Source organism: Strix uralensis, chromosome 21 (genome assembly GCF_047716275.1).
Source record: "Strix uralensis isolate ZFMK-TIS-50842 chromosome 21, bStrUra1, whole genome shotgun sequence".
Taxonomy (NCBI): domain Eukaryota; kingdom Metazoa; phylum Chordata; class Aves; order Strigiformes; family Strigidae; genus Strix; species Strix uralensis.
In genome coordinates this window covers 10,801,142-10,825,205 of record NC_133992.1, presented here as the reverse complement: position 1 = coordinate 10,825,205, position 24,064 = coordinate 10,801,142, and the positions used below count along the sequence as shown (strand labels likewise).

Below are 24,064 nucleotides of genomic sequence, written 5' to 3'. Positions count from 1 at the left end.
CATTGTTTAACTGCTGGCACCAGCCTATTTCTGTTTGATTTTGTACAATGGAGACAGTAGATTTTTCTCCCATTAAACCACTGTCATTATCTTTAAAATTATCTAAACTCATATTAATTAATCCTTTTATTTTGTGCTAGAGCTCCAAACACCTGGGGTACTCTACTCAATCCATTTAAAGTAACAAATCAGACTAGTCAAAGCAAAAATATTTCATTTCCAGTATCAAGAAGTGTCAGAATGAAAAATCCTGAACTTTAAGGTTGCCTGGTAGCTGCTGTTGAAAACAGTGCTCTCTACATTATTTTCTACATTATACTTGTGAAAAAGTATTTCATGCATCCCCCAAAGGAAAGTAGCAGCAAACATGTGAAATAGTTCAACAAAAGATGAAGAGCCAAAGCAAGAGGAAAGACACTGCAGGAACCTTTGAGTCTTCTGAGAAGGTGGGAAGAAAGAAAATTCCTTAAATTGGAAACAAATTTCTACTGTTTTCCATATTACTTTTACATTTAAAGCACCAATTCAGAAGAGAATCTATACTTAGTGTAAAACAGTCTAAGTAGTTGCTGAACTGGAGTATGGGTGCAGTAGTGGCTTTATCTCAGTAAAAAACAAATGACAAATCACAGACACACAGGTTTTTAAATTGCCTTCCAAAACTATCCACATCATTCTAGATTTGTGACAATGGTCTTCAACTAAAATTTCAAGTATTCCATTCGCTTATAGACAAACATTTTTTTTCTGTAATATGTTCTTATTTCTTTTTTTAATTTGAGACTGAAAAAAAAGTATAATTTAATTTATGCTTTTTTAAAAAAGGTTTCTCTTACATTTTGGGTCAAGTTAATAATTTACCCACATCTATACAAAAGAAATACAATAAACCAGGCTCTTTTCTGCATACCTACACTGTATTCCAAAAGTATTTATTCCACTACCATAATCTCTACAAACACCTTAGCTGTACTGAGATTTTACAATACATACAGAAGGTGAGAGTCAAGTCCCAGGGCTTTTGCTCTTGGCTGCTAGAGCCATCTGTTGCTTTGTAAGAAACCATCACCATGCAGAGGGGCATGATTCCTTTTGTGTGAGAGAAGAGAGACAGCATTTATTACTATTCAGATAGCCTTAATTCAGTATTTTTCCTCATTAGAGTGAAAGTAAAAATACATGTTATTTCATTTGCTCTGGCAGTCAGTATTAGAAGACAGTCAAAGATGAAAATGTCTCAGCCTCAACCAATTCTAAACATGACCATATGCTATTTCATAATGAAGCTATTTGTATGGCCCATGGAATTGTGAGGGAATTAATCACAGCTAGCACAAGGTGCCACTGACTTCTGAACAAAAACTTGATTAAGTAAGGATCAGTCTCTGTCGTGAACTACTGAAAGATCTGGTAGAAAGTGAGAATGAATAGATTGTACATAATGAATTCTAAGGCTGTGAACTGATCTATGTTGATTAAGAAAGTGAAATCAAAGCAAATAAAAGCATGAACAGAAATAGCACCATGGCTTAGTGAATCATAGCTTTCATCTCTGACCAGCATGTTTCACTTATGATACGATGAATAAACTGTACAGTCTCAGCCTCGTCATCCCTGCACGACAGTCCGTACCACAGCATTTGTGCAAGGGATGCTTCAGCACAGTGTAACCAGAGGTCAGCTCTGCAGACTACCAGGAGGCTGCTGACAGAGCTCCGTGGGAATCTGGGACTGGAGGAACGTGGCTCAGGGGAGACATTCACCAGCAGAGGTGACCGGGCGGAATGAGGAAAGCAGAAATGTGATGAGTTGGGACTGGAAACCACCAGAGATGTGCACAAGAAATTTCCACGACCTATGACCAACTCTAAGCAAGATGTTAATGCTCTCACATTCAGACTAAGTACAAATAATTAAATACTTCAACAGCAGCTGAATGGAAAAATATACCAATAGTTTACCGCTAAGCTGCAGCTTCTCACCGGAAATCTGTCCTAAAAATCTCATCATTAAAGGCAATGATTAAGACAGAAATGCCACCTTACATTTACAGCAGTTTTCATCCTGAAGCACTTCATTAACTATCATTCTAAAGATCACTTTGCAATACTGATTCTGCTGTATTTATCCTCTGTCTACCCAAGTCAGAAAAAAAAAGGCAGATTGTACTCTTTTTAGAATCTCATCAGATAAAACCTTAAACTGTAGTTTCCATAGAAACACATCATGGGTCTCTCGGTTTCCCTATCAAACCTGTTCATAAACTTTCAGCTTTACTTAATGCTAGATTTTCAAAAACGCCAATTAGCTCTTTCATTATTTAGTGCTCTTCCAGTCTTTTGTGCTTGCATTAAATAAAGTACAGCCAGACACAGCTGAACTATGTCACTGCTACACGGAGTGTCTCGCTTTCAGCCTTATCATTACGGTGCATCTCTGAGGTGGGAAAGTAGTAAAGAAAGGAAATAAGGGGCAGTGACTTCATTCACCCACACATTGCCTGTCACACCAAGATTAATGCTCTTCACAGCCTAAGGACAGTATCTGAACTATGTTGTCATTGTTCTAGTGAGATACAAGCTTTTATTTGTAGAAACCTGTACAACTATTTCTAATTACAATATAAATCTGAGGCACAGATCTGCCTCACTGAATGAAACAGACTGATAAAAGCAAAGAAAAAGGCAAGACAAGAACAGCTGCTGCCAGGGGCAGGGGAACAACAGGGAAAATAATATTTTTTGGTAATCTACTAAAATCTCTGTCAGTCAAGTCCCACTGGCACTTAAAATCTCCTGTCAAAGGTTGTTACAGATACTTGAGCCTCATATGAACCCTGACAGGTAAAAAGAATGCCATGCAAATGATGAACACAGGTCTGGGACACTTCATGAACATTCTGACACAAGCATATTCTGTATAAAAATATATTGATAATATTTATAAACAAAGAATGATGCTCTGTTTACAAAAGGTATAAAACCAGACTGTGCTTTAAGCCCAAGTTTTACCTAACCTTTCAAAAACTCCATTTTGCATGCTGTTGCCACAGGTGTTTCCTTCTACAAAAGCACACAAATACGGAATCCTTGTTTTAACTCACAGTATTTCTCCCATTCTGCACATCCATGGGTATTGCCACCTTCCAATAGGCAGCAGGCTTAGAAATGGTAGTGTCCATGATAATGTTCATGTTCTCTACAATTGACCTGGTGCTGCGCCTTTGTGTAAGGGGTGAGGCTTCTGTGAGTATGGAAAATAAATACCCCCATGTGCACTGTTCTGCAGTCATTAACGTGACTGATACCACTCGCCACACTCCACTGCCACTGACCCCCAGCTCAGAGTCAATTTTAGGGTGAATAACAAGTGAAGTTATCTAAATGTTTGTCTTTATTTCCTTAGAGTTTCCTTTAGTTCTTTTATGAATCCAATATCGTTGAATCACTGCTGCCAGAAATATATTTGCAATAGAAAACATCCTCAGAGGCTTTGTTACTTTTGTCATCAGATTTAGATTATACTGTTTGTCCTGAAATGTGTTCAGTGTCTTACAGTTATTCTATTTTAAAATACAGAACTATTAAATACACAGAGTGAAATGTGCAGCACTTCAAATCTATTTTTTTTCAGTAATATAATCTCTTATTCTGCAACTAACTCTTCCAAGCATGCCAGTGTCCTGGAACACAGTTCTGCTCCTAAATTTTAGTGATGTAGTAGTTACAAGTGCTGAAACCTCCAGGCTATCTAAGTGTGAGACAAACTTGCAATTTCACTGACATACTACAGGAGGATTTCTTCTGAGACTGGGTTTCTTGAATAGTAAAGTGACATTCCATTGCTGCTTTAAGGCACCTTGATGACTTTGACTTGTTCTAGTAGGTCTACTTTTTTTTTTTTTTATTACCTAAGGCTTTTTCTGTTTTGTTAAACACAAATTTTCTCCCAAACCTACAGAAGCAAAGAAATCATTATATTGAAAAATCAAAGAGAGCACTGGCTGGCCAGATGAATTCTGGGTAAGACCAGAAATGACAAGTAAAACCTTTGCGCACATGACTGGCATATGAAATGGCAGAGGGAATAGGAAAAAGGTTCCACAAGAAACTTATCTGAGAGCACTGGGAAATTTCCAACTGTCACATCCCTTTTCTTTTCTTTTTTTCTTTTTTCTGACAGTTCCTTGTTAAGGGGAAGTTCAACACAATGCCAACGAAGTTGGTTCTACATCCCTCTTCCCTCAGCATCCAGCCAAAGGATGAGAGGAGTGTGGTGTGAAGAGCAACAGATCACCCTAACCTGGGTCCAGGGCCATGACGGGAGATCTTAGACTGCCAACAAGTCGTGAAAACTCAGTCTGCTACCTCTCCGAACCATAAGAAATACTTCAGAAAAAAATAATTATTTCCAATATAGTCTCTGTAGGCAAATATGACCAAAAACGGTTTAATTTGACTTTGATTTGTATTTGTGGACTCTAATATCCCTCATCAGGATGTATGGGAGAATTTAAAGGAGTTAGTTTTGTAGAATGTGCTAGATTTCTAAAATACACATAATGCTCGTAGATAGATTGGTAGTAAAATAATTTGCTGAAAATTTGACCAGATTGTCTTTATGTTTTTAAAAATGAAAGCATGCTATGTCAGAAAAAAAAATAGTATGCGTATTATCTTACAACTTACTTTGATTCAAAGCTCAAATGTCCCAAGCAGCAGCAACCGACTGGAGAGACCCCTATTCTCTGCAGTTACAATACATGCACAGCAGTCACAGGGACTCAGGCTTCCCTCGGGACACGCTTTGCTCCAACTGGTCTTTTATATGTTTTCTGTAAGTGTAAACAACATAAAAATAATGAACCTCCCAGACTCAAAGATATTTTAAACAATGTATCCTTTAATGTGGGAGAAATCAGTCTGTGTAAAGAAACCGGATTTGAAAACATTCCTATTTTGGGATTATTGATTCCAACATATACATATTCTATTTCCACTGAACACAAATAATCCCATGATATAAAAATAGGCAACTAAATGAAATGCAGACTTTTATAACGTGGGAACTGTTTGTTGAACTAGCATTCTGGTTTTGATTATTTTTAGACATTTTAGAAGAAACTGATTCAAAGCAGTGTTTTTCAGAATAAAACTAAAAGATATATAGGCTGACCTACTGAAAATGTATAATGTTAAGTAAAACAGTTCTTCAGAGACCTAGCTCCAATTAAAAATTCAACAAAATATTTAAACACATACATAGTAAGCAGCATACTTGAAGTTAAGTTCACCCTTAAAAACTCTGAATGGTAAATAGCAATGGAAAATAATGTAAGAGTCCCTTAAAATTTATTGTAAACTGGGAAAAGCACAGCAAAACAAAGCACACCACCACACCTTGTTACCAAATTGTCATGTAGAATCCCTGTGGGAAGCTGACAACATGTAACACTTTATGAGCTTAGAAGAGTGTGTGTATAACTGAAGTTACACATAAAATTCAGTATTGTGCTTTTGCCAAGAAAGGTTGGACCAGATGAGGTCCCTTCCAACCTGGGATTCTATGACTCTGTGATAAGATGAGCAACTCCAAATGGGACTCAGAAGGTAAACATTCCATGTCCAGCAACTTCTTAAGGTAAGAATCAAAGCCAGTTTTAGGAATAGCCTTTGATATTACTCCATAATCATTATGGACTACAACTTACTTTAAGAAAGGGTTTTAAAACAAAGACTGAGGTGACAAAAATCAATATACTTAAAATACATGCTTCAAACAAGACTGTCATTGGCAGTCGTCGTGGTTAATCTCATGCTGACATCTAATGGCAGCCTCCTATACTGCTCTCAGTGTTTTCTACTGAAGAATCACATATTGCTAAACATATGGTAAATAAATATACTGACTGTAGGCTATTTCCCTTTTGAGAGATAACAGAAAACTGCAGCTACTGCCTGCAGAAGAAACAGAACAGGTGTTTCCAAGGGTGATACACCTCACACAAACGCTCTAACTGCCTACCAGACACATTAGCGTTCAAGGAAAGATTAAACACACGCAGGCTTTCCTACAGAGTAATACTGAGGAGTTATTGTTGACAGGAACTTCCATATTTGAAATCAAACTGGCTTATGTAAATGATAAAGGCAAAATCCAATGAAATTTTTCTCTTCACAAAGCCTAGAGATTAGTAAATCAATTTTCAAGTCCACTGTTGTCTTCTAGGAAGACAAAAATCAAACTATTTAATTCATTCACTGAACTAAAAATTAGAATGGGAAGACATTCAGATATTATTATTTAGTAAAGGTTACATTTTTCATTTCTCTCTTTTCATACTTAGTCTTTTAGTATTTCATGAGCCTTCACAATCTGTAGAATGGATCTGATCTAACTCTTTAACTCAGATCCAGAGGCATCTCACTGGTGTGTGGTAAAGGACTTCTGAGTTACTACAGCTACCCGTTATTAACCCTGATGCTTTTCTTAACTTCAGTACTTAAGGAAAACTAAAATTGTATTTAAACATGACAACATTACTCAGTTCACACAGCTGAAAGGAGAGGGGCACTCACCACGCTGGTTAACTTTCTAGAAACTACCCCTGCGAAACACACAAAGAAAACAGTAGATGGCAGCAATAAGCCACAGAAGAGAAGAATCGCTGCCCACCACCGCCCTGGGGTTTTTCCAACTTCACTGGCAAACGCCCAAAGACAGTAAAATAAATGTAATGAAGGCCCATCTAAAATTAGATAGAAGGCCGTCTTCTCTTTGAGCAAAATGCCCACATAAACGTGTACACAAGAGCACAACAAGAGTTGTGGAGATACTGCAGCTTTAGATGAAGTAATGTTGCCAGCTTTGTGAAGGATAAAGGTCTTAATTGCATAGTTTTTACTTTAATGACAGGGCAAATGAATAGGTGCTTCCTGTTCTTTGCTGAAATAAGGTAGACCGATGTGGTACATTTTTTAATGCTCAATTCGTATTAATTTTAAAAGCACTTATTATTGGCACCATTTTAGACTTTTCTAGTGCCAAATCTGCTATGCGTGACAAGAGTTTGTCACAGCTTATCTAGTCTGTTTTCACAGGGCCTGTTCCTCCCATTTCAAGCACATCCTTCCTTCCCTCTTAATCAGTGCTGAGACACTAAGCAGTCTATTTGCCAGAAGACCCTAAGGTCAGCAAAAAAACAAAGATGAAACTGCAGACACTCTCCACTGTACCTACTCAATGGATAAAGAAAGACATAGCCTACAAAGTTGTTTAGATTAATTTTGCAAGAGTACAGGTGAACTCACACAAAATTGCAGACAATAGAACCAAACAAAAATATTGAGGAATTACTACTATTGGAACAGCAAGTGTCAGCACTCGTAAATGCATTAATAGCAACTGTCCACAAGCATGTAAGTAAAGATAATGGACAGAAGGGAATTTTAATAGATCATAAGCACTCAGGGATCTTGAGACAGATTTAGTCTTTAGTCTCATATTCTGCTAATCTGGATCAGTCTGAAATCAGCTAGCAAACTTGTGGCAGCAGGAGTTCATGCCAGCAACTGAAAGACGGTTAGGTATCTCACTCTCACTGGGAGAAAGTGTTGGTCCTTCACTGATGCTGTTCATCCCACTTGGAGACTTCAAGAAACAGGATAACATTTCAGCATTCAGCACTCCGCTCATGCATACATTCTTCTCAATCACGCTGCCTAACTGTGCTCCTCTGGTACATAAAGGAAAGCAAAATTCAAGCTACCTCCATGGAGGAGTCTAACCACAGAATAATATCAACTGTTAAAATAAATATCTCTGTATTCTAGTAGTCTAATACCATTTTTCATCCACAGGTTGCAATGTGTTTTACAAAGAAGCCAGCAATTACACACTATCAGTACAGCAATGCAGTATGAGTTTGCATATCCCTCTACCCACCCATTAATTACCAACATCCCATATGTGAATAAAAGTTAATGAATAGCCATGAATCACCAACAGTCCTCCTAATCCAGCCTAACACAGAACTCAACCACTGAACTTTTTCCAAATGTGACAATCTTTATGACACCAGGTATGTAATGACTGTATGTGTAATGATGTGTTTGTACACACACCTTGTTTCTGTGGGATGAACCTCGTTGAAAAGCAGCAGAGATCACAACTTTGAGGTCTTCAAAAAGGGATGAAAACTCCGAACTCGCCATCATTGTCCTACAACAGGTCAGGAAAAAAAGCAGTAGTACCTGAAACCTGAGGTGAATTTTTGAAAAGCAGTGGTTTTTTTCTTCAGGATTGTTTTATTTCCCTTCCCATTTTGGACACTTACTTCAGTATGATCACAGGAAGAAATATGGCGTGCATTAGCGTATTTCTCCTCAGATGGAGTGGTTGAAAGGTAAATTTTACTAGTTTGAAAGCTGCTCCTTATTCTTTTATGTGAGACCATACCTCACCCATTAAAAACGACCAAATTCCATCTGCACGTTAAACTACACACGAAACCAGGGCGCAGCTCGAACTTTCCTTGCGGCTCCCCACACGCCTGACCGGAGCCCGCTCACCGCCTTCACTCCCGTTTTCTTCTCCCTGCTCCGCTCCGCTCCGACGGCCCATCCACCCTCACTAACGCCCGTTCCCTGCCTGCTTCCCACGGCCGTTGTCCAGCTGCCGCCCGAGCCCCGTCGCTGAGGGGCGGCTGACCCCAGCCCGCCATGGCCGCCCCCGCCTCGTCCCCTCAGGCCGCCTCATCCCCTCAAGCGGGAGGCGGGAAGCGCGCGCGAGGGCCGCGGCCCCGCCTTCGGCTCGCGGGGCGGGGCGGGGCGGGGCGGGAGCGCGGGCTCGGGGCAACGGGCACTCGGCGGCGGCAGCGCTGAGGGGAGGGCGACGGCCATGGCGGACCACGAAGCGGGGATAGCGCCCAAAGCCCGGCGGGTGCAAGGTAACGGCGGGGAGCGGGGCTGTCCCCAAGGCACAGCGGGCGCACGGTGCCTCGGCCGGTCGCTCCCCGCGGGCTGTGAGCCAGGGGCGCTTTCCTCTGGCTTTGCTGTGTTCTGTTTCGGTTTTCATTATTTAGCTGCCGAGGAAAGTTCGCAGATTTTTCACTGAAGTTAATCCCGCGGAAAGAGCGAGGAGCGGGTCCCCCTCGCCTCCCGCTTCCCTCAGCCCCTCGCCCCCAGCAGCTCCGCGGGCCTCGCCGAGGGGGCCGCCCCCCCCCGGGAGCGGGACGCCCCCCCCCGGGAGCGGGACACCCCCCCCCTCCGCCCCTCGGCGGCTTCCCCGCGTAACGGCGGCAGGACGGGACCCGGCGGCGGGTGTTTGCCCGGCCGAGCGGCTCTTCACCGCTTCAGAAATAGCGCACGGGAAGGTACAAGGGCATCGCCGGGAGTTGGCCCCAATTGCGCAACTTGGGAGACTTTTTTTCTTCTGTGTGTTTTGTTTTCCTGTACGGTAACTCGGGTCGCTATGGGGAAAGCTGAGCGAGTAATTAAGAGCAGAGTCAACAGGAGTAATCCCCGAGGCACTGCACCCGTAAACGAGAACAAAAATAATTGGGGGACTGGTTGCTTACACCGCTGGCTTGTGCAAAATGTTAAATAGGTGTGACTGGAGGGAGTGATAAAAGTCTGTTATATTTCCTCAAGTGGGGCAGTGAAGCTGTAGTTAATTTTTACTTCTTGGTATCTTTATTCTGCTGGGTTTTGGCCTCTCGGTCGGTAGGTGTGAGTGTAACCCTGGTCAGGAAGTTTTGGAGGTGATGCCCTAAAATGACACAACTAAGTTTCAGTTCCTGGAAGCTGAAGTTTTCCTGTTAACCTGCATTGCTCGGAAACAAACTACAGAAAAGTCATGACTTATTTTATGTTTTTGTCATTTGCAACTAGAGATGGAAATGTATTTATAAAACCGCTTTATATACAGAGGCTGTGGCTAGGTAATCTGAGTATAAATAACTGTAGATCTATTTGGGCCCCGTGCCTAATGGCACATGCTAGTTTTTGTATCCTTGGAGAGGATCTACATTTCATTCTGTAAGTATGTTAGTTATTAATACCTAACAGTGGTCACTCTGATGCTAACCTCATCTGGGACTTGGCAAGCCTTTCACTTTACGTGCTACTGAGGTTGTTTTTTCAGTACTCCGGGCGTGATACGCTGTTTTGGAGGCTAAAGCTGGCTACCCGTTATTTTTGTCAAAGTATCTACGGAGTAAATAGCATTAGACATAATTTTGGTTATTAGATGTAATGATTTTGGCTGTTTCCCATGTGAAATGCTTTGAGAAGCATCTGAAAAGACAATTAGTTCTCACTAAAAGTAGTATTCCTTGTTATTCCTGATTGTTTGCTAATTAGCAACCAGTTGAATAGCTGTGGTAGAATAACACCCTTCAGTCATTCTCAGACCATGCAGGGTTTGATGGAGCGGCACCAAGGTGGAGATCTCTCTCCAGTGTTGCTTGCCTTGCGTTCAGCCCAGCTGATCTCCCGTATACATTTTGGTTTAAATCTGGTGGGTTGTTCACACGGCTGTGGGGGAAGGTCCCTTCTTCTCGTGGTACCTAGGAGTCTGGCATGTTTTTGCTCTTTGACAGTGATGTGCTTGTTCAGATTGTGTAGTCTTTGCAGAAGAAAATAAATCGCAAGTGAAGAGCATGCCACACCTCAAGCGGTAATAAGAACTTCCACTTTCATCTCAGCCTCCAGCGCTGTTTGTTATAAACTGTTATTACTGTTTGATGATGCAAGTGGTAATTTCTTGCTAAAGAAATGGCAACTGTTCCAGTCAGCCTTAAAGGAGTCGAAGGCTGATTCAGTTAAAATTTTTGAAATATTTTTTCTCCTTGTTTATTTCTTAGAGGTATGTAATTTCTTGCAGACTCTCCACAAATAAGATTCCTCTGATTAAATTCCAGATGTCAATTTTTAATATCTTGACAATAAAAGAGCAAGAATATCACAAATGTTTGAACTGAAGGTGTAGGGGTATATGACAGAGTATTGAGCACTTTAGAAAAATCAAGCAAGAAAGAACCAAAGTTAACTGCCAGTTTTAAAATTCCAACAGCTTAGCGTATTCCAACAGCTAGTTGCATGTATCTATCTCCTCAAAAAATGCTAAACTCAACACTATTTCTAAGAGAAAAGATGATAGTTCTGAATTGCTTGAGATTAGAACCAGTTTTTGCCTTTAATCAGAGGCATAGCCGATACCTGGTATCTCCGTGTTTAACCCCTTGGAATGATACAATATTTTGCAATTCCCTAACCTCTATCTGAAGTATACTTGAAGCTTTAAAACCTCTTAAGGAGAGGAAAAAAATGTGTATACATATCTGAAGAATGTACTGTTTCTGGAACGTGGACTCTGAATGTTAATGGTAGCACTGGGTGAATCTGCAGCACCCATAGTTTGTAAGTAGTTTGACTTTTAATTAATCAAATTAGTTCTAGAGTGCGTTTTCCCCATTCCTTTTAGCTGAGTTGTTACAAGATTGCATGAATGCTGGATCTCCAGAGCTGAAGGGGTTCACTTTGTCTGTTGCTGTGAAATGATCCGAAGTCGTGATGTGTCTGACATGGCTGCAGGCGCGGATGGCAGGCAGTGCTGGAGAGGGTGAGTGGGTGGAGGTTCATCTTGTAATGAAACAAACACTGTCTTCCTACAAGGAAAGGACGTAAACTAGGACGTGTGAATGGATTTTTCTTTTTAAATATATATATATATATGTGTTTAAAAATATTGAAGATCCTGTGAAAAGTTAAGCAGGAGCGCTAAAGAAGTGATTGTGCTACACTGCAGAAGCCTTCGAGTTGCACAGCTGCTCGGGAATTTTTGCATTTTTGATTGGCTGCCTTGATTTGCACACCAACAGCCTGCTATAAATTCAAGTTGTGGGCTTGTCTGCTTTTTAACTTACAAGAAGATGCCAGTGGAGTGGTTAGAGATGGGGGAGTTGGGCTTGTTCTGGCATAAGTGGGGCTTTGAGCATCTTCTCATGGCCAACATAGAATAGGTGAAACGGAGTCGATGTTTCCATCATTAAAGAATACTATTTCTGAATATAAATTATTCCTATGATTAATAACATAATTCTGTGATTAATAGTAAGAGCTGTAATACACTCATTGATTTGTCTTTTTCTTTCATGGTTGTATTTTCCTTGTCTCTGCAAGTCATAGTGCCTCTAAACTGAGGGACAGCTCCCAACAGCAGTAGCAGTGGAGAAAATGCAGTGTACTCTGTTTTTAACATCAGCAGGGTTTTTGGTGGCGTCTGTTTTCTGAAGCCATTACATTGTTTTTCTCATTGCTTTTTCAGCAGCTGCATACATTACAGTATATTAATATTTAAATATCCCCAGCAATTACTGTTAATGATCATGCATCTGTTGTATGAGCAAGGTTTTGGTTTTGTTGCGTTTTTTTTTTTTTCTTTGGGAGGAGTAAATTGCATTTCTCCTTTTTGAGTTTGATTATATAATGGTATCAGAAACGTCACATGGGGAGTCTGGCTTAGTGCTAAGCAAAACCCAGTTCTCTAGAGTTCCCAGGCAGAACTCTCACTACACAACCATTTCACCTTATTTCTTACTCCAGTTCTCTTTAGCTAATCTTGAATGCTACAGATGCAGCTAAGAAATAAGGACAAACTTTTTACTCTTGCTTTGCCTCTGGATCACAAAATACACTGAAGGTCTGTTTTCAGTAGTTCTCTAGTTGTTTTGTGGGGACTTGGTGAAAAGACTCTCTCTGAGCTGTTCTTTGACACTGCCTGCCAAAAACAAAGATATGTTTGGTCTCTGTTAAAAGGTTCGCTTATGTGATGGGTGAAAGAGGGCTGGGAGGCCGTCTGCTGTAGCCAGCACTTAGTGTGGTGTAAAATCTTTTTTTTTTTTCAGCAGGTTGGGTGGGCAGGGATATGCATCATCTGAGGCTGCGTGTTACACCTGCACTGCCTCTGCTGGTCTCATCCCAGTGCTGTTGAAGTAGCTGCTGTTTAGAATCCAGTATCGATGAGCCTGACTGAGAAGTCTGGCAGGAATGGCTTGTTGATGAAGTTATCCAAGTCCTGTGAATGAGATGTTCAAAACTTGCAGTAAGAAAGCTCGTTCCACAGATGCCAAGCATGTTTCTTGTATTTCCTGTAGTTTTTCACAAGACAGCATCTCTCTTGCTTTTTGTATTGTGACACATACCACATGATGGGACAGCCGTTGCTAAATAAAGCGTGCACTTAGTCTTGAAATGTTACATTTTTGGAGTTGGGACTTCTGCCTTCAACAGGGAAGCAAATGGTTAATTTTTTTTCCATGCTGTAGGTGAAGACTTGATGTTAAACTGCAGAGTAGAACTGAAGCAGGATCCTCAGCTCCTTTAGGTTTATAAAAGTTGTTAAGTTGAAGGAGAGAGGGAGACTTTTCCTCCCTATCAGTGTGGATTGTTAATATTCTTTATGGTTTTAGGCTAATACTTTGTTGCCAAATGAAAAGTAATGTTCCCTTCACTAATGAGTTTACAGGTGTTACTTAATGCCGACAGCCACTTAATACAGCTATGTGTAGGGAATGCATTTCCTTGACTTTCACAGAAGGCCTGCAAATTACTCCTTTAATCTGGTATTTCCACTACGTCATAATAAACCTGGGGGGGACTATCTTTAGATAACTTTCCACAGAGGAACTTTAAAATGATGCATGATATGACACGTCCTTGAGAGCTGTTACACTGGCGTGTGACAGGGATACAAATTATAGATAAAACAGCCAACTGGCTTCAGAAGCCTTGGGTAACTTCATAAAGTTCAAGATACTGTAGGAGACAAAACCTGGTTGTTCTCCACCACCTCCATACTCCATCTTGCTTGAAAGGCCAGGAGTAGCTCTAAAACCGACAGTCACTGAAAAAGAGGACTACAAACTTCAATATTGGTTCCCACTTATTTTGCTGACTTCTGTGACTTTAGTCAAATATTGTGGATCTAAATTTGCAAAGTATTATTATTTGCTATTACTCACTTTCAAGATTAGCAATATCCAATGACCGATCTGTCTCACTTCCCTCTTTATCCAAGGCATACGCTGCTCATGCCGAGTTCAATTGTGGGCACAATAAAATGTTTACTCATGTACTTAAAATCTATGGATATTTTTCAAAATCAAGATTTTGCTTTATAATAAAATAGGTTCTGCTTAAAATAACTGTTAGGGTGGAGACTCAAGAGTTATAACTGGCCAGTTTGTTGTTCAGACTGAATTGTAGTTGTGTTTGGTGAATACAGAAAACAATTCATTATATAATTCCAAGTAGAGCTAAACTAAAACTTCTAGATTCCTTAATGTAATTTCTTTCTAAGCAAGCTGCTGAATGCAGTCTCCATTAGATAACAAGACTCCAGTCCTTCAAGTACCTGTGGCATCGATCAAGTCAGGATAAGGTTTGCATGTCTGCAGCACAGTAAGATAGTTCAGCAGAATCAGGGAGTGTGGTCCTGAAGCAACATTCTTTCATCTAAAAGTGAGAATTGTGTTTTTCTAAGTTTTGTGGGTGCTTCTTGGCACTTTGGGCTTTTTACAGCATAGGGTGAGAAAGGTGAATTTCAGTATCTCAGTTTCACCCTGGGGCATCCCCACTTGGCAGTGGGCTCCTGGCAGCCGGGGAGGAGCCTTTGCTGGCAGGATAAGGAGCTTCCTACAGCACTCGGAATGCTTCCCAGCACGTCCACATTTTGTCAGGGTGCATTGCTTTTTTTAGCTGTGTAGTATATGAAACCACTAGCTCTTGTTACTTCCTGATTCTGGAAATACCTTCAGTTGGTGTTATTTCATGACAGAGAACTATCATGTTTGTTTTCTAAGCATAAGGATTCTTTGGCCAAGAAAAGCTTTACAGAGACTTTATCTCATGTCCAGCTAATCTTGCACCAGATCTTATCCTACTTCCTTGATACAACAGTCTGAGAATTGCCGTTTTCTTAGATTTTCTTAGATTTGCACCTGTGACAGCTGGAACGTAAACCAAACCAAATGTCCTATCACTGGAGTTGGTAGGCTATGGGGTATTTGCATGTCACTCATTAAGGAAGTGTCTGACTTTCTTAGACAATAAAAGAATGGGATTTCTACTGCTGCCTATTGTTCATTCTGCTAGAGAAAATGGGGGAAGAGGAAGGCACCTGATAATCTATACTTAAATGTCAATATACTTAATTCTGCATAAATGTTACTTGGACTGCATTCTGCCCTCAGCTATCTTGTGCAACTTCTAGAGACTAGTGAAAACGAAACCAGAATTTGGCTTTAATTTGACTTCTGATCTAAACCTGATGAGTTTGGCCAGAGGAGTAGTGCTAACAGTGGCTTATCTCAAAGAGTATTCAACATAAATATCCACTTGTAGGCATTTTCTTTGACAGGCACTCTTGGTCTTAAAAATCTGAAAATTTTTGCTCTTTTCTTGCAGATGACTCTGATACAGGCCTTGGTTTATGTGGATGGATCCTGGTGATCACTTCACTTTTTTTCACTATTATTACATTTCCTATATCAATCTGGATGTGCATAAAGGTAAAATTGTTCATTGCTAAGTTGGATTAAAATTTTAATCAATGCAGATGCTTCAAAGTGGTTATTACTGTTCTCTATTTTGTTTGTTTTAAACACAAATTAATCTCTCTTCTTTCAGTATATAGCGGACCCAAACGTTTCAGTGCATTGATCTTCAAACCAAAAAGTGCAAATTACAGGATTTAGTCAAAATGATTTTTACATTGACACCTTTACTACATCTACCCAGTTGTCACTAGTATATAAGCTAGTTTGGAAGATCAGAATAATTGCAGGAACGCGTAATTACACTTGGAGGACTGATTTTTTTTTTTTAAGGAGATCTTTATGTGTATAAATATGAAGTATGTAAACATAAATACATAAGTATGTATGTATGTATAGGTAGCTGTGCATGACAGATTCTTAGAGAATGTGTAATCTGTGATGGGTTTGAGCTTGATGTTTTCAGTTTCCAGACTGGAGGAAATAATTCCTGCTCTGTTTTGGCTTATACACCACATCAGAATTAGAGCTGGAAAAATCTTTGCTGGGTCCCATATACTGCACTTTGCTTTGGTGTTGCCAGGATATTCCTGATGGCTGCTTCTAGTGCCTGGCCGTGCCCAGAGGACATGCTGTTGCTTCTGCTGTTGATAGATGGTGCCACAGTCTGAAGAATATTTCTTGTGGAATATTGTCCTGATTGTTCCTTTTGCTGTTTGCTTTTTGACAATAAAGTTTAGGCTAAAATTCTCAAAAGCAGCCAGTATAGAAATGTATGTAGCACTTGAGACTCAAGACTGTCTTGACCTAGTGTATACGTAGTTTGGAATCCATCATATGGCTTCTGGGAACCCCTGCGTAACATCCAACTATTTATTACAGATTATAAAGGAGTACGAGCGAGCCATCATATTCAGACTTGGACGCATCTTAAAAGGGGGAGCAAAGGGACCAGGTATGTCCTGGAGAGCATTCTTAATATTTGTTCTAATTGAGTCATCAGTAAAATAATAGCTGTCTGGAGACATTGCATTAGACTGGCAAATGGATTTCTCAAGAATTTTGTAACTTCCAGTAAGAGGATACGTTACTTTAGATGGAAAAGATAGTAAACTACTTATCTGTGAGCCTTACCCAGATCTCCTTAGTTAATGCTTGGTCTCCAGGTATAATCAAAAGCACAGAATGTAAAGGCAGGAATAATGGTATCAAATGTACCATTTTAAAAAAACAACTTTAGTATGTCAGTTAAAATGGTCTGAAAGCCTCAATGTTCTTAAAAGAAACAGAAGCAATTAAATTATTTGATAGTTCTTTAAAGTTTATACTGGAAATTCTGATGAGATCTGAATGTTATTTTTGGCTGTTGCTCCTGCTGCTCAAACTGACAGAAAGGGGCAATAACTTCCTCCTTCATTTTCATCCAGATTTTGCAATACTTCCACATTGCTGTAAAGTTGAAAAATTTCAGTGATCCACCAGAATAAAAGGAGGTTGAGTTTCTGCTTGCCAGAGCTGGACCCCACAAGTAACCATGTGGGACAAATTTTCAAAAGTAGCTGTTAACAGTTCTGGTTTGTTTTTTTTTTCCCAAATGTTAAAGATCTCTAAATAAGTTAGACCTAAATAACCTTAAGTTTCTCAGATACTTTTTTGAAAATCTTACCCTGATTTGAAAGCCACTAACGAACATGCTGCTAAGCTTGTTACAGAGGGCTATACAGCTGCGGGGGTTGGATTTAAGCTTACTTCAGAAGCAAGTCTCATCTGTTCTAATGACCCATTTTCACTGCTTCTTCAATTTTTTTTGTGCAGGTTTGTTTTTTGTCCTGCCCTGCACAGACAGCTTCATCAAAGTTGATATGAGGACCATCTCTTTTGATATTCCTCCCCAAGAGGTGAGTTTGCACTTGCCTTTGTATCTGCTAAAGTGTTTGCAGAATTTTTTTGCACGTTCTTTTTCCTTTCCCCCTCTCAGTATTGGGTAGCATGTAGTTTTAATGTAGATTTCTTGTGTAGGTTCAGTGTATTGTGAAGAATCCATATATTCTTTAATAATATCATCCAGTAAGAGAAGACCGCTGACAGAAAACAAGTTCTGCTGTCCTCTAAGGAGCAAATAACTTAATACTGCCTGAGAGCTTGAATGGGAGGGGTTTGGAATGAAGTCTGCTGGACTTTGTGCAACATTCTCCAGTTGTTTGTGTGAAATCCGGAAGATTTCCAGAAGCAGCAGTGAGCTTTCCCATGCTGATTTATCTAGATGTATAAACTAGCTAAATAATGGGATGAAATTATTACGTACATCAAATGCTATTAATAGCAACCCAGGGCAACAGTCCACTCCCTTATGTGGGTTTTGTGTGCACGCGGCTTCTGTGTCCTGCTGTGCACAGGACCATTATGAAGGTGTTCCACAGCTAAAGGCATCGATGTCTTTCAGTCTGAAGGTCCTAAAGACCAAAAAAAATTACTTTTCTTTCTAGTCTGCTTTCCTTTTGACATCTTAATTTTTTAGCAGAATCACTCCACAGCATTAAGCCAGCTGAACTCAGTGATGCCAACTCAAAGGATGACAGAAGAATAAAACAACTAGCCCTCTCAAAATATGTTAGTGAACAATTGTATGTTGATGATTATAACTGTCTCCCTCATGAATCTGATGTATTTTGCAAGACAAAGATGCCTGATGCAACCTGCCTGGTGCATCTGGCTCCTGTCATACTTGCTAGTTGGTTTATTGCTCATCATTAGTTGTAGATTTAGACAAATGGCAACTGTCATGGTATCCTCTCAAGGCTAATTGCTAGAAACCTAATCACTGGCAGGCAGAATGTGCTTGCAGCTGCTGATGTGCCATTAGTAAAGCCATCAGTTCTACAGTTTTTCTTTTGGCTTGATTAAATTATGCTCATGGATTTAGGTTTGTTTGTTTTCAGTAGGTAAAAGCAGAAATACATCTTTATTTGTTCAACATGATTTCTTTGCATGCTACTCATTCTTTGTTTATCTTATGCTATTATGAAAACCCTGCTAAAATAGGTAGTTTGGGGAAGGACAGAGCAGGTAAGTTGTGAAGGTTAAATAACTCACATGTCCCTCTCTCCTGTCAAATAACATAATAGTAATTGTTTAACATGGAATTAGGGCACCTCTTCTCATGGTTGTCTGGCATATTTCAATCTCTTTTTAACTTAACTTTAAAATATGATTGATATTAATGCTTCTTTCTGGTGTACCCTCTTCTAAACTTTCAAAAATATCTGTCTTCAACTTTGTAAGTACATCTTTTGCTTAACATACAACTGTTAAATTCAGTAAATCACTTGAATCTAGCTCTGAGGATGTTCACAAATTGGATTTCCTCTGCAACTTGTCTAGAAATCACCACAGCACAAGGTGGGATTTCAGTCAGAAGTTCCTCCAAGGACAGTGAGCTGGTAGATGATAACAGATATTTCTAATTAAATGTTGAAGCAGGGCTGACACCCACGCAGCCGAAATACATCAGGCCATCAGGACAGGCAAAACCAATTCTGTAAGTAGCTAGACATACCTCAGTGAAACTTCCAGTCCTTTCTAGCATCTCTTATGGGCATGGCTCTCCATTCCTCTAAGCTTCGTTGTACCCTGACATCCTTTTTTGCAAATTTCCTGCAATTCTAGAAGGTAACTTAGGCAGCCAGTGCTGTGCTGGAGTCTCTGGCGTTGGCCAGCCCTGTGTTACGGACCAAGCAGTGATTGAGAAGGGCTCTCGGCAGCTGTCACACCTGCAGGACAGGAAACTGTTTGTGGTGTTTCTTTGAAAGTGCACCTGGAATGTGCTGCCTCTTCCCGTGCCTGCTTCTTAAATAGGTTGCCTGGTTTGCCCTTGTTTTATAAACTGACACACCTGCAGAGTTTTGTCTTGCTAAATCAATAGTCTTGTGACTGAAGTTAAATACAAGTGAAAACCTAATGTGTCCTAAATTTGCAATTATACTCATTATGAGCCTTTTTTCTTCTACAGAAACATCAAATGAGCCTCCCTCATAAATGTTTCCAGTGTGTGCTCTAACTAGAGCGCTTTAACCCATTTTGAATGGAGTGGTCCCACATTCCTACCTCTGCATTTAAACAAAACAACTCTGAGTGCTGATGTTCTTGGAGCCTTTTCTGTTACCTCGGTCCTTTGTTACACATCCCTCTTGCATTCCTGCACAGTCAATCTGCCTCTTACACATCTGTTATTTCAAGCCTCACCGACATGTAGCAGGGGGACCTACCTGGTTGCTAGTTTCAGGTTAAAGTTCCCCAGGAGAAAGAGCTTATGTATTTCAGTGTAAATTATTTCTGATCTATTTTCTTCCCCTGTCACTTGTACAAAGTGCAGATCCCTCTGTGAATTTGAAGAACTGAGTTAGAAATAACATTATGGCAAAGCTCATGGAATTTATTTTTCAATGAGAAGGGTTCTAACCCCATATTTAGTCTTACCTTCGCAGAGCTGTACTGGAAGGTTTGTGCATCTGTACACAGACAAGTTCACTTGCAGCATACGTGTGTAAGACCTTTTGTTTTCCAGACAGTTGCTTTACTCTGAAAAAACTAGGAGTTTGTAGAGTAAAACAAATATGTCATTATCATTATATTCAATAAATATATGCTTTCCCCATTGCTTTTTAGATCTTGACCAAGGACTCTGTGACAGTTAATGTAGATGGAGTGGTTTATTACAGAGTTCAGAATGCCACCCTTGCTGTAGCAAATATCACAAATGCTGACTCAGCCACCCGTCTTCTAGCACAGACTACTTTGAGGAACGTTCTGGGGACCAAAAACCTTTCTCAGATTCTCTCTGATCGTGAAGAAATTGCACACAGCATGCAGGTATGAGCAACTTTACCTAAAAGCAACCCATCAAACAATCAGTTGGGCAGCAATCCTGTGGATAACTTACAGGTTGGGGTTTATTTTACCTTCTAAGTGATAAGCCAAGTTGTGATTTGGAGCATTAGGCAAAGCCCTACAAAGAGCGGCTGGGATGATGTTCTGTGTCATAAAATAAGTGACCAAGGCAGTAACGGAGCGGTGGGGCCCGCAGGTGGGAGTGAGGATACAGGAGAGGAGGATCTCCCTGGGTCACTGCGTCAGTACTCCCTGCTGAAGGGAATTACGCCACAGAACTCCTTCAATATATTAATCAAGCTCTGGGGTTTTTTTGTTAGTTTACAACGTTACACTTTTATAATTATCAAACCATGATATAAATACAAAAGTCCTTAAAGTCTAAGAATTGTAAGATAATTCATTTGGTTTGTTGGTCATTCTTCAAATTTGGATGTTTGCAGCCAGGTAATGGCTTAACTTAATTGTCCTGCCTTTTATAGGCCACTCTTGATGAGGCAACGGATGATTGGGGCATTAAGGTGGAACGTGTGGAGATCAAGGATGTGAAATTACCTGTCCAGCTGCAGCGAGCAATGGCTGCGGAAGCAGAAGCTGCCCGGGAGGCGAGAGCTAAGGTAATAACATCAACATGTGGGTTTGGATTTTTTTTTTCTTTTTTTCTCTTTGTGAATAACTTAACATAGTGATGTAGAGGAGGAAGATTCTCCGCCAGATTGTGCTGTAGCAAATAGGAGTGCAGGGCAGGGGTTTTGTGGATTTGTGTCTGGGTGCTTGCTCTATTTCATCATGGTTTGTGCAGGTGAGATTTCATTCAAAAATGCATAATCTTAATTTTTTACCACGCTCCAAGAACAAATCATAAACAACAATTTTGAGGTTATTAGCTGGACCCTGCAGTGAATTAGAATCCAAACTTACTTCCAGCTTTTTCCTGACTTTTGCCCTGATTTTAGGCAAGTGCTTTGTTTTCTGTTACTTCATATGAGAAATAAAACAGCTGTAATACTTAGCTTTGTCACCCACAAGCTGAGCAGTGATCAGTTTGGTTGTGACAAGGGGGAGAAGGTGATACTAAATATTGAAGCTTGGAGTAAAAATCATCAGGGGCAGTTAGAGCTGTCCTTTTCTAGGACTGGACAAATTCATTTTCTCCCTCAGTGTGCTGTGCTCTGCGATTTGTCTTCTCTGGTGGTTTGTTAATCCTGTCTTGAAAACTTACTTTGATGTCCATAGATGCAACTGTAGATTCTGAGCTCATAATTAAAAAGAAAGAGGGAATAAAAAAGTATTTCCTTAGGAAGAAACATGCCATTCACTGGCCAAGCCCTTGTAGAAACAAAACAGTAGAGCTTTAAGTAAAAAGCATTTTCGGATCGATGTGGAGAGTGCCCGCTGCTCTTGAGAGGCAGCGCTGAAAGACACACAAAGGAAGTTTTCGAAAATAGAACAAATGTGCCCATTGCATGTTCAAGACAGTATCACCTCTTGTGATCTGGCATCCTGACAGTGGATGGGAGGAAAACAGGCATTCAGGGCCCTGAAAGCAAATGGGAAAGGCTTGTGTCTGAGCGAGAGGAGGGGCAGAACTGCCAGAAGAACAGGGTAAGGGGAGGCTGCTTGGTCAGAGCGATGAGCAGTGGCTTTGGTGTATGGCTCAAGGCTGATGTCATCCTACAGCTTTCTGGTTTATTACTGGGCCATAGAGAATTCAGTTTCATTCCTTTTGCTTCCCCAGGTAATTGCAGCAGAGGGTGAAATGAACGCTTCCAGGGCCCTGAAGGAGGCATCCATGGTTATTACGGAGTCCCCTGCTGCTCTTCAGCTTCGTTATTTGCAGACCTTGACCACCATTGCTGCGGAGAAGAACTCCACCATCGTCTTCCCGTTGCCCATAAACATGCTGCAGGGCCTCATAGGTGCAAATCCCTAGGTGGAGCGGGAGGAGAGGGGGCTTCTGCTACAGCAAACGTTGGCAACACTGCATTCCCTGTGTGCTATAGCTTATGGCGGTGTTAACAAAGTGGATTTGCTGGGGAAACCTCTTCTGTTATACTGTGTTATAAAACTTATCTGTAGTGTTTGTGAATATGAATGTTTGAAATTGAAAACCTTTCAAAATGAGTACAAGCAGATTGCAATCTTAAATAAGCATGTACCCGTGCTCTCCTGGGTGGGACACCTGTAATCTGCAACCTCCCCTTTTCAAATAGTATATAAACTCAGTTGTGGTGAAGGTGAGAGGATCCAACATTGGGAAAGAGAAGTATTCCCTTTAAGTAAGGGGTCTGTAGCCCTGCAAGGGAAGGGGAACAGCCTTGTATTGGAGTTGTGGGACTGCTGTTGTGTGGATCATCCTCTAGTTTACCCAGGGAAAAGTAACAGCAGTTGATGTGGGAGTGAGAATACTGTACTGGTACTCCCCAAAATAGTCCCCATTTCATGAGAAGCAGTTGGCCGTGACACTTCCCATCGCTGTCTGCCACGCAGAAATGGCATGAACAGGCACGGGCTGGGCTGTTGTTACAGTGCTGTGCCTGCCTTTCTCTTTCTCTCTCAAAAATGATTTAAAAAAAAAAAAAGCCAAAGTACTGACTCCTTCATTTTATCCAGGTCTAAAACCTTACTTCTGTAGGAAGTAAGGTCTGGGCAGCTAGTGGGGGGGTGTTTAACAGCAGATGCTGTACTGTTTGTTTATCTGTTCTAACAACTGCTCCTGTTGTGATACTAAGGGCTTATACTTGCTACCCAAAGCATGTAATCTGCCCTTGGTGTAGTCTTGAGCTGTGAGTCTGTTGAACTGTATTTGTATGTTGTACCTGTTCAGTAGGTGTAGTTACAGGTTAAGACAAGAATTAGTCTGTATGGGGGGAGGCTCTTTAAGCTGCCACTACCATGGAGTTTGGCATCTGGTCTTTAATTATTGGCAATGAAAACAAAAAGCCAAGATCAGTGCTGTAAGTGCCCTTCTCACACTGGCCAGCTTGAAGTTCCTGACTTGTTCTTTATCACCTCTCTGCTGCGCTCAGTTCTGTATTCACAGGTATTTTAGTAAGAGCAAGGCCCGTGTCCCTCTGCCTTCGTCACTGTTAAGAAAGAGGCCCGAGCGCTGGCAGAGCTTGAGCTCAGTGGTGCTGTTTCCTTTCTGCCCCTTTGCTGTGAAGTTTTTTCTTCCTCTGCGTCATAAAAGCAGTTATACCCAGCTGCACGTGTCTGTCTACTGCAGTTAGCGTAAGCTGAGCTTGACTTTTTGGGGGGAGAGGGGGGAGAAACACAGCTAACAAAGCTGTAATAATTAGCACTGCTGTGCTCACGCGCTTGAAGTGGGAAACAGAGTAAGTGCACAGCTTGAGGTTAATCCTTGGGGGAGCTGCGTGGATCTGCACCTCCTGCTGCTGCTGCTGGAGGTGGCCACCCCTGGGAACGCTTGTTGACACCAGGAGTGCGCGTTTTGCTCTTACCCTGAATAAAAAACCATGCTGTTTACTAATGAGTGACTTTCTGAAATAGTAGAATACTGTTATTTATCACGGTCTTAAATGCTAATAATTCTGGTGGGGGGAAAGGAAAACAATTCCAAAAACCCAGAAGTCATTTTTGTAACCATTTGGTAAAAAGCAG

General features: G+C 40.8%; 2 protein-coding genes across 2 annotated transcripts in view; one reads left to right on the top strand and one right to left on the bottom strand.

Annotated features, from left to right (window-relative positions):
* DAB2IP (DAB2 interacting protein) overlaps window positions 1-8,198 on the bottom strand; it is a 243,925-nt gene extending 235,727 nt beyond the window's left edge. The window contains exons 1-2 of the mRNA XM_074891329.1: window positions 8,124-8,198; window positions 4,689-4,834 (exon numbers count right to left, since the gene is read on the bottom strand). The gene's annotated coding sequence lies outside the window, so the exon portion shown is untranslated. The remainder of the gene's footprint in view (window positions 1-4,688; window positions 4,835-8,123) is intronic.
* A 650-nt stretch (window positions 8,199-8,848) lies between these two features.
* On the top strand, window positions 8,849-23,933 carry STOM (stomatin). Its single transcript, XM_074891340.1, has 7 exons — window positions 8,849-8,947; window positions 15,468-15,571; window positions 16,439-16,511; window positions 17,372-17,454; window positions 20,222-20,425; window positions 20,926-21,060; window positions 22,182-23,933. The coding sequence occupies exons 1-7, from the start codon at window positions 8,899-8,901 to the stop codon at window positions 22,374-22,376; spliced, it is 843 nt and encodes a 280-aa protein (XP_074747441.1). The 5' UTR covers window positions 8,849-8,898; the 3' UTR covers window positions 22,377-23,933.
* Window positions 23,934-24,064: the final 131 nt, after the last annotated feature.